General features: G+C 34.9%; 1 protein-coding gene across 3 annotated transcripts in view; it reads right to left on the reverse strand.

Moving 5' to 3' along the window:
• Positions 1-13,923, reverse strand: part of exoc2 (exocyst complex component 2) — a 246,433-nt gene that overhangs the window by 124,694 nt on the left and 107,816 nt on the right. For all 3 annotated transcript variants that reach the window (XM_073024195.1, XM_073024194.1, XM_073024196.1), the window contains exon 7: positions 917-997. In XM_073024195.1, the coding sequence (XP_072880296.1) occupies positions 917-997 (81 nt within the window). The remainder of the gene's footprint in view (positions 1-916; positions 998-13,923) is intronic.

A 13,923-nucleotide genomic window follows, 5' to 3' on the forward strand; every position in this document is an offset into this window, starting at 1 on the left:
CTCTGAGCAACTAAAAGTATAAACCACTCAATACTTCACTTTCATAAAAACTATTACTAATACACAATTGCACTATCATAATGCTACTAGAGAAGAAATGTATGACAATTTTAATGACTCTATAATCTATTTATCACTTTAAAATGCATTCCATTACTTTCAACTGTTCTTACACCAAAAACTGACACTTCCCTTAAGATTATATTAAACATAAATTCCTTCTTTAACTTCAGTAGTATAAATGATCAAGATGTCAACTTAATTGATATCAGATTTATAGTTAGAACTGCTGAACAATTTTAATAATCTATGTCATTCATCAAAAGCAATTTATTAAGCAAAACACATTTTGCTACTCATTTTAAGCATCCATCATCACTAATTCAAATTCTTTGATACAAGATCCAATTAATTTTAACATTTTGTTTATATATGTATTTTTATATTGAACATCAATCACACTTTTCAGTATAACCACAGTGAGAATTAGCGTGCACACTTTGGAATGAAACCTGCCTCCTCACCAATGTATGTATAAAATTTACTACATATGACAAAAATCAGTTCTCTTTTTAATTGAGTTAAAGAACATAGAGAGAGAAAACTGAAGTTATTGCATATCTATAAATAAAAATATACAGCAATATTCAGTATGACATCAAATCTTGGATACATTTCTAAATGTCAAGCTATAAGTCAATAAATTACAAATTATCTTACCAAAGTTTTTCTTATTAAAGATGTATTCTGCATATTAAATTCATCACATTTTCTCACTGGACAAATATTTTTAACAAACTTTCAATGAATTTAAGTACTGATGGCCATTGATTTCTAAGTTTGTTTACAAATAGGGATGCAGTCAGGATGAATAACAATGTCCATACGTAGGGGTGGCTGAAAAAGTAAAACTCACTGTTGAGTACATTCTCCAGTTTCTGCGTCATAGATCCTTCCACTTTTTCCGTCCCATCTACTTCCAACTTTTGATGAATTGCTGGAATGAAAAGTGCAGTTCATTCAATAGGCAGTCATTTATTTCAAGGTGTAAAGACTATGTACAACTTTAAACACTTTTTTCCTCTTACAAGCACTTTGCATTGCTTCACCACTTTTGGTTTCTGGATTGAATACAAAAATAATTTCCAATTTCCTTCAGGAAACTTACAAAATTAAGGTTACATAATTTTTTGAAATTGTAAAGCAACAAAGCTAACAAAGAGCTTTTTATTATTAAATAAGTGCTCTGCTATTAAATTCATTAAATTTTCTCACTGGAGAAGTATTGTAAGATATGTGAAGTACATTTAAGCACCAATAATCACTAATTTCTAACAAAAATCTACACTCAGAGGCAAGAGTATAAATTTAAATTTCCTCTTAGCTGAAACTCAAAAAAACCTAAAAATTACAACTGAGTAATAAAATTCAATAGATTCTGAATAGTCAGAGACTTAAAAGATAGGCTTCCTACCTGGTAATAAATCTTTATACATGCACTGTAAAGCGCTCCAATCATACACAAATGATTTGTCGGCTTTAAGTAAACCCATATGCTAATTACATATATGAAAACAATATTGTGACTTTTTCTGCCAGACAATCAATACTACATGGCCTCCCTCTATGCCAAAGCCGCTAGGAACTATATTATTCAACACAGTTTGTTTTTATCCCTTTTGGGTCATGCTTTTCCTGTCCAGAATATGAAAAATTCTGCAAAAATGCTTAGAATAGCATTAAATGTTAAATTCTGGAACATTAGTTTGGGAAGCAACAGTCGAAAAAGAAATAGGTTTTGAAAATTAACTTTATTTCTCTTCCCACAGATGCTACCTAAACTGCTCAGTATTTCCAGCATTTTCTGCTTTGATTGCAAAGGACGGCCTCCGTAGGGTTTTGTTTAAGCATTACACATAGATAGTTATCTTTTTTGAAATAGGAATAATGGTGAATATAGGAATTGTCAAGCAGCCTGCAGCGAAATAAAAGTAAAGCCCAAGTTTTGAATTAAAGGCCTAACATCAGAACATTGATGAAAATGTCAATGTTTATTTCTTTCCATAGCTACTCCACAATATGCTAAGTATTTCCACCAACTCTCCAACATTTGTTTTTGTATTTTCCATCTTCATGCTGTGAAATCTCACAACAAATGTTGGAGTACACATGTTATAAAGGTGGTTATACATTACAAAGATTGAGAAGGGCAGTGTCTAATCCAAAGTTTCATTTATTGCTTCCCTATTCTTCCAAATGTTCCAATGTTTTGGTGTATTCTCCACTAATTAACAAATTGCCATCACTCTATCAGACACTATTCTTGATGTAAAATATCTTTAAAATATTACTGCTCACTAAACTTTAATAATGAATTTTAATGATATATTAAGTCATTATTATTGCTTAGCAAAATTAGATCTTAAAAGAATTATCCTCAAATAAGCATATCATAATGCAAAATAATACAATTTTTTTTATTTTTAGAAATTTGTTTTTCAGTTTTTACCTTGGTGTATATTCTAGCCATAAACTTAACTCCTGTAAAATATTTAAGTATAAATTGAGCTATTCCTTCCAGGATAACTTGATATTCTTCCATGTGACAGATTGAGTGTAGAACCACTATTACCAACCAAACAGAAATCCACATTCAAGGTTTACTGATGTCCTAGACTGCTTTCAAAGCTAGTGGCAAGTACTCTTGCATTGCAGCTGATAGTGAAATTTGTCCCATTAAAGGAGTCTAAAATGCTTATGATGGCTTGCGTTGAGGTAACATATTCCTAGAGTAAAAATGGCAAAAGACTAGAATTTGAAGACAAAACTTTGAATGGCCAACCAATTTACTGTCTTCCCCTGGTGCTCTGGCTTCCTCCCCCATGCCAGAGCCAAGTTCTTTGGTATGTTAAAATGACTCTAACACAGGAGAATAAATGGGAGCTGGGGGGGGGGGGGGGGGAGAAGGGGGGGTGGAACAGGTTAATGAGTTTATGGGGATGCAAGAGGAAAAATAAGATTAGTGTTCAATGGTCAGTGGAAACACGGTTGGATTAAGGGCCTTATAATTCTGTTCTTTCAGCAGCAACCACCCAGTTCTTTGTAAGTGAAATGTAAATCACACCTGAATGTTTTAACAAAATTTTCAAATCTAGTACAATTAAAACAAATTCAGATACTATCTTCTCAGTCCAAATCTGAAATATTGCTTGTAAAATAATTCCAGTTTACTCTTAACAAATTTCCAAACTGATTGGACACATTTGCTAATCTGAGATAATTTTTCTCAGGAGGGGGTGGATATGGAAACTAAACAAAACAGAAACTGAAGACCACAGGCACTAGCTCTTACTTACAATGTGAATATTTTCATTTGGTTTCCTGAAACCTATTTTAAGCTGGGCTAGTCTTAAGAATGCAAAATGAAAAGCCTTTATTTTATCAACTCAAATCAACATTCATTAGCAGTAATTCACCTGGTAGGTGTTCTCAAATTTTAATTAGTTCAAGTCAATATATTTTTATGTATTGACTCGAACTAATTGCAAAGGCTTGAAAAATAAATTGATTATGCAGCTCCTTGGTATAGCATTCCCCTCCAAGTATTCCTGTGAATAACCACATACTCGCTTACCTTCCTTTAATTTTGCATCTTTGCTCACCCTGTATGGCACCTTGGCTATATTTTTCTCATAACTGAGTTCAGCTTGACCCAACTCAGAGTAACCACTTCAGAGAATTCCAGAATTCAAATCCCGCATTTATATTTGAAAAAATTTTTAAATATTACAAACAAACTGTCCACTTAAGAAAACAATTATTTGGGTTACAAAGTTCTTTGCCAACATTTCATTTTAAACAAGATTAGTGAAACCATTTTTAAACTATACAAGGAAATAAATTGAACGGCACATATACATTTTGGTGAAGATTTCCCAACACCTAATTAACCCTGCACTGTTTTCTTCCCAAAAATAATAATTTTTTACTATTTTATAATTAAAAATACATTAGTTGTGTGAGATAGCATTTACAGTTAATATAATCATAAATTTACAACTTAGAAGGCTGTAATTCAGGCCATCATGTTTGAGGTAACCTGAAAAGAGTTACCTATCCTGACCCTCCAATCCAGCATCAGATCTGTGCTCCTGCAGGTCATGGTTCTTCAAGTACATATACAGGCATGTTTTAAATATGCTGAGTGTTTCTACCCCGACTACCCTCTAGATGAAAGTAAAATTTCTCATCTCCTTAAATTATTCTGCCAATTACTTAACATCTAGTCTCCTCTCCTGGATTTTGACCCCTCTGTAACGGACAATGAGGAAGAACCTATTCTGGCCCCTAATAATTCTGTTTAACGCAGTTAATCCCCTTGCTTCCCCCACCCATGACCTCCTTTGTTTCAAAGAAAACAACTTCTTATCCAATCTGTCATCATCACAATAATCATCCAGTACTGGAAACATCTTTGTAAATCGCCTATCCAACCTCTCTAATACAGCTGTGTCTTTCCTTTTATTTTGCCCAAACTCTAGAGTACTCAGTCTATTGCCTCACTTGTGTTGTGCTTGGTTCTAACAGAACCTCCCTGCTCTGCCTCAGTTATTAAGACAGCATTACATCTGCCTTTTTATCCATTTCATTGATCTAACCTGATACATTTAGAGATCTGTCAACACATACTAAAATATTTCTCTGTTTCTCTACAACCTTCAATATTTTCATCTCGTTGCACCTCACAAATGTAATACCTACTCTTCTCTGGATTAAAGTCTACTGATACTTCTACCTCCACTTGCATCTTTGCACTATCAGGAACTTGCCTCCTCACTGTTGGTCACACTGCCTAACTCTTGTATTATGAGGGCTATAGATGGGGAAGATGCAAGGACGGGTGAGACTAGAACTAGAGATCAAAGATTAAGATTGAAAGGTGAAATACTTAAGGGGAATCTGAGGGGGAATTCATTCAGAGGATGGTGCGAGTGTGAAATGAGCCGCCAGTGGAAGGGGTGGATGTGGGTTCGATTGTAACATTGAAGAGAATTTTGCACATGATGGGAGAGGTACAGCATGGAGAGCTATAGTCCAAGTGCAAGTAGATGGGACTGGGGAGAATAACATCTCGGCATGGACTAGATTGGTCGAAGGGCCTGTTTCTGTGCTGTAATGTTCTATGACTAATTGAAAACTTAAAATTATCAAGCTCCCTATATTTAGAACTAAATCACTAATATATATTACAGAAAGGGTTTAATTGCTGATTCCAATTTAAGCTGACGGACACAAAGAGAAAAGGTTATAAGTAAGCAATATGGAGAATAGATCTGATGGGATTGCTCTGAGAGCTGGCTGAGTCTTGATGGGCTGAATGTCTTTTTGCATCAAGTGGAAACATGAGAGAAATAACTGTCCCTTTAGAAAAAAAAATCCTATCCTCTATTCAACCCAATCCAATTTTAACATAATGGTTCTACACAAACAGATCATGAAAAGTTCGAACAAGATTTGAACTTACTGCATATTTTTCTAAAAACACTTCAAATCAAGTATTCCACCAAGGATATAAAATATTAGTTTTCTAAACTTCAATATGCCAGAAGTCAACTTGACTAGCTTTAAAGGGCCAACTCAAATATGACAATAATATTAAATATTTTATCTTAATCCTGACCATACATTACTTCAATATATTCAAGATTATTTCCTCATGAAGAGCAACCAAAGGTTGTTTAAGTTGAAGTGTTTTTTTCTTTGAAGGTACTAGTCAGAATCATAGGGGAGATACAGCCCAGAAACAGGTCCTTGGGCTACTGAGTTTAAGCTGACAATCAAAGACTTATATTTCATACCAATCCTGCCCTAACGGATTCTATTCACCCTACATTTCCATCATCTCTCATCAGATTATACCACACATCTATACACTAAGGGTAATTTACAAATAACCTACCAACTCACATGTCTTTGTGATGTGGGATGATCAGAATTAAGTTGTCTCAGGGAAAACATGGACGCTCCACACTGATCAAACCCAGGTCCCTGGACTTGTGAGACTGCAGCTCTGCTAACTACGCAGTGGTTTACTTTACCTTTTGTTCCTTTTATAATACAGTACACATTTTGAGTTTAACCAAGAAAGATTTCATGAAGTCATGCAGATGCACAATTGGGCTGAAATAGTCCATACCAAATTCCAGGCACATTTTTCAATCCAGTCACACTTGCTGTGCATCTCCAGCAGAAAAAGTTTAACGCCACACAGTCTTGTAAATCATAAAAGAATGTTTACCAAAATTGCAACATGATAATTTTAAGATTTTAAAATGAAAGGTTTCCTTCAAACCTTATTGTATTTAAACTTTTATTTAGCAAAACACTGGAAACCTTTTCTCATGCTTAGAACATTAAAAGAAGGATCATTGGGGACCCAAGACACCCCAACCACATACTGTTCCAGCTGCTACCATCTGGGAAATGGTACAGTAGCACTAAAAGCCAGGACCAACAGGCATCGGGACAGCTTCTTCCACTAGGCTATCAGACTGATTAATTCACCCTGATACAATAGTATTTCTATGCTACATTGACTGTTCTGTTGTACCTACTATTTATTACAAATTACTATAAATTGTACATTGTACATCTAGACGGAAACATAACGTAAAAACTTTACTCCTTATAGATGTGCAGGATGTAAGAGATAAAGTCAATTCAATTCAAATATATAATTTAACCTTTTAAAAAAATCTGACAAGGCATTGAGGAAGGAAAAACAAATTGGTTGTGCAGTCAACCTAAATTTATATTACCCGTAGATACCGGATTATAAGCCGCTACTTTTTTCCCACGCTTTGAACAGCTTTGAACACTGCGGCCTTTATTACGGTGCGGCTAATACATGGTTTTTTTTCATGCCGCCAAAAACATTTTGCCTCGTAACAGTAGACCAATAAAATTGATGAGTAGTTCACAGAGGTCCAATGAAATTGTACGATAAATCAAGCGCACTTTCACAATTAAATTATTGTAAATCAGTCATTTGTACTCACCCTCATCAACATGGAAAACACTTGAAGAAAAGCATTGTGCTGCCTTTATGGCAGTTATTTAGTTTATAATATTTTCGCTTAGTAATTCATTTGTTAGTATTTTCTAGTTAAAGTTAGAAGTGTTTTAAGTATATTTGTTTTCTGTACTACATCCCGGGATGCTATGACGTCACATCCGGTTTCGCCGCGTCTTGTGGGGAAATACCGGTTTGCGATAAACGGAAAGGTGGGGGCGAGTGCATTAGACCCGCGCGATGATGCAGCTTATAAGTCAAAGGCGATCAATAACTTTTCCTGGTAGGCTGCAGTATATATTTTTTTACCAGTCGTTAGGAGATATTGGAATGTTGTTCGTGCACTGTTCAGTAAAAAAGTATACGCAACGTAATTTGTGTGTTACCAATACGTATGTATATTTAAAAGTAGCCGTGTTACAGGCACGGTTCGAAAAAAAGCATTTGCAATATGTATTTGTTTATGTTACCATACGGATTTAATTAAAAGTTAAAAAATCCTCACGTGTAATATCTTTCTGTGTAAATATCTCATATTACAACGTGGGACACCTGCAGCTTAAAATCCGGTGCGGCTTGTACAAGTACAAAATTGATTTTCTTTCTAAAATTAGAGCCTGCGGCTTTTAATCAGGTGCGCTCTGTAGTACGGAATCTACTGTATTTTCATTTGCATACAGAATATGGTTGATTTTACAGTCTCCATTAATTAAGTAAACCTACTAGAATATCCAATTCCAGTAACTAAAGCACAAGTTTTTGTACTTTTTGTTCTGTTACCGCACTAAATCAGGTTTCTTCCTCTATACCCTTTACCTTTCCTACCCACCTGGCCTCACCTATCACCTTCCAGCTGTCCTCCTTCCCCTCCCCCACCTTTTTATTCTGGTGACTTCCCCTTCCTTTTCTGAAGAAGGGTCTTGGCCTGAAACGTCAACTGTTCATTCATTTCCATCTATGCTGCCTGACCTGCTGAGTTCCCTCAGGATTTTGTGCGTGTTGCTTTGGATTTCCAGCATCTGAAGAATTTCTCATGTTTATAACACCTTCCATCCTGTATTCATTGCTTTTTGATTTTGCCCTGTTAACTCATCCCACTAACTGCAATTTTGACCCATCATCTACCTGTCCTTCCTCACAGTCTCTCTACACAATGCATCGACTTGTATATCAATTGCCCTATCCTCAGCTTCACTGACAACCAGATGCACTAACCTGAATATATAATTTGAATATCTCAGAATCAGATTTAGAATCAGAAGTTATATGATATAAAATATGTTGTTTTATGGCAGCAGTGCAGTTTAAGATTCATCATTTCCTTTCAGTCATATTTATTTCCTTGAAAAGTAGCAGGCTGCAATAAATCTAGAACAAAGGAATTGCATTCTTGTATACTTTGCAATTTTGGACGAAGTCTTAACATTTTTGGTTCACTAACTTAATCTATTACTGTCAATTTCACCAGACAACCAATAAGTGATGCAGCACTGTTGAAATTCCAATGGATTAATCATGATATTTCTCAGTATGAACACAGGGATTCCACAAGCAATCAAACCATCTGTCCATGCTTTCCCAAATTAGACAAGAACATACTGTGATGAGTAATTTCCTAACATTCTGTTTTCAAAATGTTTCCTTTGTTATTGTATTTTCCGTGAAAACTGTTTCATTTATATATTTAGTAAACTGATTAAACTTGCAGTTCAAAAGAAAGAGGTCTGTTTGGAAATAGTGTGCACCATTGATTGCACCAAATTCTCAACTGACAGTTAACTTTATAGTTGATTTCTGGATATATTTCTGCTGAGAAATTAAATACTATGTTGGTCAATGACAACCAGATGGACTGACCTTAATATATTATTTGACTATCTCAGCATCTGATTCAGAATCACAATTTATATAACACAAAATCTGTTGTTTTGTGGCAGCAGAGCAAAGACAGAAAATTACTATAAATTACAATATAAATAAATAGTGGTAAGTAACAGGAATAATGAAGGTGTGTTCATGGGTTTGTGAACCATTTAGAAGCCTCATTTTTATTTAAGTTGTAAGGGGAGTTTACTTTCATTCCAAAATATATGAAGAAACTCACCAAAAATGGAAACTTTTCTGCAATGATTTTATCTACAGAAAATACTCAATATTTTGACACATTCTGATTCTAAAGTGATTGATCTGCATCATTTTGGTAAAATTAAAACAGAATTACAGGCTACAGGTGTTGCTATGCGAGTCCTAAAATCCATTTCAATTGAATCATTAAGAATGTGAATGCAAAACCTTTATGCAAGGATAGTATTTAATGTTTATTTTTAAATTAACTGTATCCTACTCACAACTACTTATCTCAGAAAACGACATTCCATACACTCCATTTTATTTGAGAGTCTGAGTCTCATTGTACAGAAACAGGCTTTTGGGCTAATGTGCCCATACTGTTCATTTAGAAGCTCGATATAGTAATCTCATTTCCCAGCATTCAGCTTAAAGCTTTTAAGCCATGGCACTTCAAGTGCTCCCTTAAAAAGCTAAATGCTGTGAGACACCCTGCCTCTACCACTGCCTTAGTTCCATAAAGAGGAAAAAATATCCCATTGAAACATCCTCTTAAACCAATCCTATCTGGTCAAAGGCAAATCTGCTAAGGGGAAAATCTTCTTGCTCTCTACCCATTTAATGGATCTTCAAGTTTTAAGCAAATAAAGTCATTAAAATTATTGATATTGACTTGCATTTTCAATTGCATTCGAATGACACAGAACATGGGCAGCACAGTGACGCAGCAGGTGGTGCTGCTGGATCCAGCAATCCAGGGTTAACACCAAATTTTGCTGCTGTCCATGTTGAGACTTGCACATTCTCCCTGTGACTGTATGGGTTTATTCTGGGTGCTTCAGTTTGCTTTCACACACTAAAAACATTGCGGACAATAGGTTAATTGGTTATTGCAAATTACCCCTAGTGATGATGGTGGATGTTAGAGCACCAGTGGAAAACTAAGGGGTAGCTGATAGAGACAAATTAAAGGAAATGAATGGAGGAATATACTGGATGAACTTGCTCTGAGAAATGGGATAACACTGATGGACCAAATGGCTTTCTTCTGTTCTAGTTTACGGTGACTTTGACCATTAAAGTGATGAACTTCACATCCTTTTTAAATATCTAAATGAAACTACACAAAGTTAATAAAGATGTTATGAAACCACCAACCAAGTTAAATGATTGAATGTTACATTGAGCTGGGATTTCATTATTTTCTTGATATCAAGTCAATGTCTTAAATACATACAACTGTCAGGGTTTAAATTACAAACTCAACTTGTCGAGCATTTTAAACTTTAAAAAGCACTTTCTTTTCTGAATTAAAGAACTTTCAAATTTTGAAAATATCCAAACATGGAGAACGTTTAAAAATTATTTTTTCACCTGTGCAATAAATTAATATATCAAACTCAAAAATGTAAATATGACTTTTTAAAAAAAAATCTGACTCTATCCTAAATTGAGTCATACATCATTTTTTAGCGCATCGGCTATTTTGTTGGGGGATCTCAAGAAATGTCAAATCTATAGATCATTTTTGGTAAATATATGAAAGTTGGAGAGCTTGTGTTTTTATGTCAAGTTCATTCAGATGTTAAACACAAAGAAAAGCTTTATAACTAAATTCAAATTAAATTCCATTCAGTGTAAGTCTGCTCTATATTTCTTCAAGCAAAGGTGGTCTGAAGCCATGCAGAAGGAATCTTGTGGTCTGCAACATCAGTCTTCACTGGAAATACTTCAGTTGACCAGGCTGGGTAAAGCATGATCTCTGCTGCCATTTATTCTGACAGCCTGTTTATTTTGGCTAAGTCAACAGCTGTAAGGCATCCAACAGTCTTATGTTTCTGTGTCAAGCAATAGGTAAACCAGAAGGTGACACATTCTCAAACTTTACAGGTTTAGAACAGTATTGATTCTTAATGAGATAAAAGTATGGGACTCCTGGCAAAACTGTCCCATTTCCAAAATGGATCTCCAGAAAGCTGAAGCAGCTAAATAATATTTATCTTTAACTTAGCGCAATCATGAACAAAGCTGGATCATCTGCTGTAGAATGGATCCAGAGACTAACACTAGGAAAGTTAATAGCTTGCTTGGACAGTTAAACTTATAACCTGTAACTTGCTTCAACTACACACTTTCATATTCATTCTGAATGAAGAATAAAGCAAAGCCAACACACATATTGCTTTGAGTATACCTGGCCAAAGTTTCCCACAGAATGAAATGAAAACAGAAATTCTGGAAATACTCAGGTTAAGTAGCATCTGCTGAGACGGAAAATGAGCAAACTTTTCAGGTTGATAACCAGTCATCAGAATTGGTAATAATAATAAATACAAGCATATTTTAAGTTGCGGGGAAGGGAGAGATGGAGAGTATAGAGCAAATGTGTGACAACATGTTTATAGAGGAGATCGAGATGACAGAGATGGTGTTGATGCCATCTAAGCCAACCTGCATTCAAAATGCAAGTCCTGATAATTCAATTGGAAGCTCGAACTGTTTTGGAGCAAAAACTGATCACCTAGCCTAACCTATCACCAACACTAAACTGATTCCATAACCTTCAAGGGCTCAACAACTCATGTTCAATATTTATTACTCATCATTCTTTTCATTTTTTTGTATTTGCATATTTGTTGTCTTTTGCATATTGGTTGTTTGCCCATCTTTCTTTGCAGTTTTTCACTGATTCCATTGCGTTTCTAGGTAATTACTCTGATTGCTCACAAGAAAATGAATTTCAGGGTAGTATATGGCAACATACATATACTTTGATAATAAATTTACTATGAACTTAATAACCTCTCATTGAATACTAATTCACAATTATATTTTGGGAACAAATAAAAGTACAGCCCAGTTGCTTTTTAAGCAAAACCTGAGCAAAAACCACAAAGCTCTATTACTCAATTTATATGTTTAATTTGATACAAGGCTGCACCTACTTTCTTCAGAAGGTGGTCTGAAATGAGTCAAGGATCTTGTGTACTTTTTGAGAATATTTATTTTGAATTCCCAGGATGACATGCATCTGATGCCTTGAAATAGCATATACTCACAATAAAGAGTTACATACTACTTGTAGCACTGACTGGAGTTGCACGTTAAAATTTGCAAACTTTTAATATGCTTGAAGAACTGAATAACCAGAAGTATTTTAAACATGTACCTATATAGGCTTAGTGGATTCTTCCACTCCATTATATTGAGAAATAAATAAGAGTTTACTATCAAATCACTTGTCATTCAATTTAAACGTTTAAGTGCATATTTTAGACTTTAATGCGTATTTTAGACTTTAATGCGTATTTTAGACTTTAATGCGTATTTTAGACTTTAATGCGTATTTTAGACTTTAATGCGTATTTTAGACTTTAATGCGTATTTTAGACTTTAATGCGTATTTTAGACTTCAACGCATAAATGGATTATATTTTTTAAATTGAGTTGAAAAGTTGTGTAATAAACCTAATAAGTTAGAGACCTTTGGAATGGGCATCAGTTGTTTTTCTCTGGGCAACTATCCTTCGTTTGAAAAGAATATTTATACATAAAAATGAGCATTTTTGAAAAAAAAATTGCAATTACAATCAGCAATGAACCTAATCAACTGCAACAACATTAAGAAACTTCTTTGACAATTCAGTGTTCAGCTCTGTTGACTTCACAGTTCTGTGGAGTAAAGTTCCATCTCTAACATCCCTACCACTAAGTAGTAGTTTGTATATTCAATAGTAAAGAACTAACTTTATCAATTGTTCTTACCAGCCCTGGGACACGTACAGAAACAAAAATGGAGTACATGCAAAGACAATCTATTACAGTATACTGAAGCTTAAGGTGATAATTAAAAAGAACTAAGGGCAAATAAGATTCCAAAAAGGGATGCAATAAAGACATTACCCTGCTTGACTCTGTTGTGTTTGATAAATGTTGAAAAACTCTCAGATTGATTTAACAGTGCCATTCCTATGAAAATGGAAGGATTTGATAACACTAACTATATTCCAAAGCATCAATTTGAATAAAACCTCATTCAGTGAGGTCTGAGGGGTAATTTACAGCTTTCTTTGTTCTGGTAAAAGTTTTTAAGCTGAAATGCGAACACTTTATCTCTATCCACAAATGCTGTCTGACCCGCTGAGCATTTGCAACCATTTCCTGTTTTTATTTCAAATTTTCAGCATCTGCAGATTTTATATTTTCCCTTTGTTCTATTCAGTGTTTCTGCGCCTAAAAGTGATAATCATGTGATTGATTGATTGCTGTTCTTGGAAAATACACTTGAACTCAGGTAAACCCTCTCTGCCAGGAAGTCAAGCCTGCGGAATTCAACGCTTGCCAATAGTTTAACAGTGAGGTTAAGGAAGGAAATGCCACAATGGTAGTGATTTGGCTCTTGAGCCCTTCCCATCAAAGGCACAGTGTCTTGATGTCTACTTCACTGTGCTTCTAGCTATTTTTAGTGTTAGCAGTATCTTCTGGCTCAGGGTAACTTGCATTTGTTATAAGCAAGGCATATTGCATAAATGACTAAGATAGCGCTGCTCAAGTAAGTGTTAAACCAATCATTTGTCTTGTGTTGCGTCATTTTCAAAAACCCGAGGGAGCAGTGTTTTGGAGCATCTCTTAAGTATTCTCATTTCTGCTGAGCACTCATGCGTCAGGAGGGCAGGTTTTTTTTCTAATGTGCTGACATGCAGCTCCTCCTTTTCTAAGCTGAGTATTGATTCAGATAGCTCCTCTTTGGCTGGTGTCCAACCCGAAGAGTACTTGTTTTGCAG

The sequence above is a fragment of the Hemitrygon akajei genome, chromosome 20, assembly GCF_048418815.1.
Source record: "Hemitrygon akajei chromosome 20, sHemAka1.3, whole genome shotgun sequence".
Taxonomy (NCBI): domain Eukaryota; kingdom Metazoa; phylum Chordata; class Chondrichthyes; order Myliobatiformes; family Dasyatidae; genus Hemitrygon; species Hemitrygon akajei.